The sequence below is a fragment of the Populus nigra genome, chromosome 12 (assembly GCF_951802175.1).
Source record: "Populus nigra chromosome 12, ddPopNigr1.1, whole genome shotgun sequence".
Lineage (NCBI taxonomy): Eukaryota > Viridiplantae > Streptophyta > Magnoliopsida > Malpighiales > Salicaceae > Populus > Populus nigra.
Genome location: NC_084863.1, coordinates 14,945,635 through 14,948,563, shown reverse-complemented (window position 1 = coordinate 14,948,563; position 2,929 = coordinate 14,945,635). Strand labels below are relative to the sequence as shown.

Sequence of the window (2,929 nt, the reverse complement as noted above, 5' to 3'; positions counted from 1 at the left end):
GAGGATAATCTTGTTAATTCAATATAAAAAAAATACATGACAAAATCATAGATTAGAATATGACTCAATTTTCAAGATAGTTTTGAAGTACTAAGACCTATACAAAAACTAATAAAATATAAAAACAAATTGATTTAATTCTCTTTAAAATATCACAAATTAATATTTAAAGAGCCTTCAATTCCATTTTCCAAAAAAAAATCACCAAAAACCATACTAAAGCAATGATTATTGTTAGGACTCAACCAAGCCCAAGGGCACAACCCACCAAATAAAACAAAAAAGAAACACAAAAATCCATCCCTACAATTGAAAATAAAGATTTCTCCCGTTTTGGCCATTGGTTCCCTAAGAAAACAAGGTGAAAACAAATTAAAAATCCCTTTTTGTTGTTCTTTTCTCCTTGCAACTAATCAAAGATAATAGATTCCATTGACTGAGTTCATGCAGCATGCACCATGGATATTGCAATTTCTTTAATACATCAACCTCCCGCAAGCTCCAAGTCTCTAAACCCAACACTCAATCTTCTCTTTTTACAGCCTTTTCCTTCATTTTCATGCTTGTTATTTGTAGCAGCCAGGGTCACACTCAGATGGACCTGAGATTTAGCCAGTTCTAAAGGAAAAAAAATTAAAAAAACACTCTCAATTCTCACATCAGCACTGTTGTTGCATCTGAGAAAGCTGAACCGTTTGATTGTTTCAGAAAGCACTGATCTTTCTTCTCTTGATATCTTTCTCAGCCCAGATTTTGTTGCTGCTATTGGTAGACATCGTCTCAATAGTCCCATTGGTCTTTTCACTTTCTGAGCTTGAAAAATGCTGGTCAAGCACGTTAACTGGTGTATCAGAGCTTGACACCATGTCAAACTGCGACCTGTATCCATCCATTGCTATTTCTTGCATTGCATTATAGCATTGCAGCAAGTTTTCCTGTAACAAAATTAACATCACATTGCCTTATTAGGTCTTTGACCCCTAATATACCATAATAAGTCAAAAATACTATATATATAAAGATCTAATTAGGACCAAACTATATCATTGGTCAACCAATGTTCTTTTTCTTACAGGCTGGAAAGCTTAATTACCATCCCATGACAAAATTTGTAAATTCTTTTTCTTTTTTCTTTTTTATTTTCTTTTCTTTAAGCAGTAAAATTTGATAAAAACTGAAAGGAAAAAAAAAAAAGAATCAGAGCGCAATTACTAAAAAATTACCTTATTTACATGTGAACAGTTGGATATGGCTTTTCTAAAGCATAAAAACTGCATAGGAAAAAGTTCATGAGAAGCATAGAGAAGTGCTGATGCAGCAATTAATGATGGCTTGAATTCCAAGAGATTGATATCTGCACAAAAGATATACCAACAGTCGGCTATTAAAATCCAAAAGGAAAGATAGCACCAAGTTTTGCTGATTTCCTTCTGCCTAAAGATGATCTCTGTAGTCTGTATGAGAGAATGTACATACCATTTTGAGCTTTGAAGATGATCTCACTGGCTCTAGCTTTGAGAGCCTGCCTCAATGGTGGATCTTTAGGTTTAAACAAAGAAATGAAGAAAGAAATGAAAGAGAATGGAGTGATTGATCTCATTCTCCAGTTTAATGCCCCAAGTATCAGCACCTCCATTTTTTGTATTGTTTGTGTGTCAAATACAAAGCCACGATCACCCTACACAAAATGAATAAAAAATAAAATTTTATTTGATAATCAAGATGAAAAATATTACTTTACTCATTCACATATGGGGCTATGATATAGACATTAATATTATCTATGGATACTTGCCTGAATATCAGAAATACAGAATTCTGCCTCCTTCATTTTGGCTGCAAGAGAAACACAAGCAACTGCAAGAAGCCTAAAGAGCCATGGCTTTGGTTGCTGTAATGATTAAACATTGATAAAATATTCAGTTGGATCTCAAACGAAAAAAGAAATAGTAAAAAAAGAATCCATGAAAATAACTTTTGGGTATTAAAAAAGCAGGATTTTGATTCTTTACAGGAATTCCTTGGCTTGATAAGAGCCTATCAAGGTAATTGACAGCAAGATAGGACAAGGATGGATCGAAGTTGCAAGAAACCTGCGAAGAGTACCACAAGACATAGTATGTTAAAGAACCGATCAAGAAATATATATATATATATATACATATAAAGGTAGTAATGCAAAGAAGTGGGTTGTGCTTTACATTTTGCACACCTACCCTTAAGACTGAAGAGATAGCTTCTCTTCTGAAAGAGCCATCGAAGTCCATCTCTCTGAGGGTGTTCAAGTAGTTATTAGAAGGCATGTGATCAGACTCAATGAGAAAGAGGTCAGAAGGGATTGTGTCAAAGTGAAAGTCACGGGAATTCGCTAGTGGGTTTTCAAGATTGAAATCCATTGATCTGTTTGTAGCTCTGATCAGTATGGGTTTAAAGATAGAGCAAGGAAGATGAAGAGAACTGAAGCAGAAAGACAGTGAGAAATAAAGAGAGGTGACCCTTTTTTTCTTCTTCTTCTTCTTCTTCTTCTTTTTTTTAATAGAAGAGAGGTGACCGTTTGTTTCTAAGATGGCTATTAAAATACTAGGAACTACACAACTCACTCGTTATAGGATTTTTTTGTTTGCATTTTGGATTTGGGTATTTTGAGCTATCAGAACGGAAAAATTTTAATTTTGGTAAAATAAAAGGTTTTTTTTTTTTGACAAACTAATCTATCTTGTGTTTGTCACTGTTTCAAAATAAAGAAGCTGTGATTGATTAAATAAATATCATATTTTGATGTTTCAAAAAAGTAATAACCATTTAAATACTAGTAGAAAAGATTTTAATTTCATTATATATCCTGGGTTGGAATCGTGAGATGGTAAATTGTTATGTTTTAAAACTGTGATATATATATATATATATATATATATATCATAATTGAGAA

The 2,929-nt window shown here is 32.9% G+C and overlaps 1 protein-coding gene across 1 annotated transcript; it reads right to left on the bottom strand.

Annotated features, from left to right (window-relative positions):
- Positions 1-272: 272 nt before the first annotated feature.
- Positions 273-2,565, bottom strand: LOC133670148 (putative cyclin-D6-1). Its single transcript, XM_062090640.1, has 6 exons — positions 2,217-2,565; positions 2,013-2,093; positions 1,796-1,891; positions 1,477-1,678; positions 1,224-1,354; positions 273-935 (listed from the first exon to the last, which is right to left on the bottom strand). Exons 1-6 carry the CDS (start codon positions 2,394-2,396, stop codon positions 705-707), a joined length of 921 nt encoding a protein of 306 aa, XP_061946624.1. The 5' UTR covers positions 2,397-2,565; the 3' UTR covers positions 273-704.
- Positions 2,566-2,929: the final 364 nt, after the last annotated feature.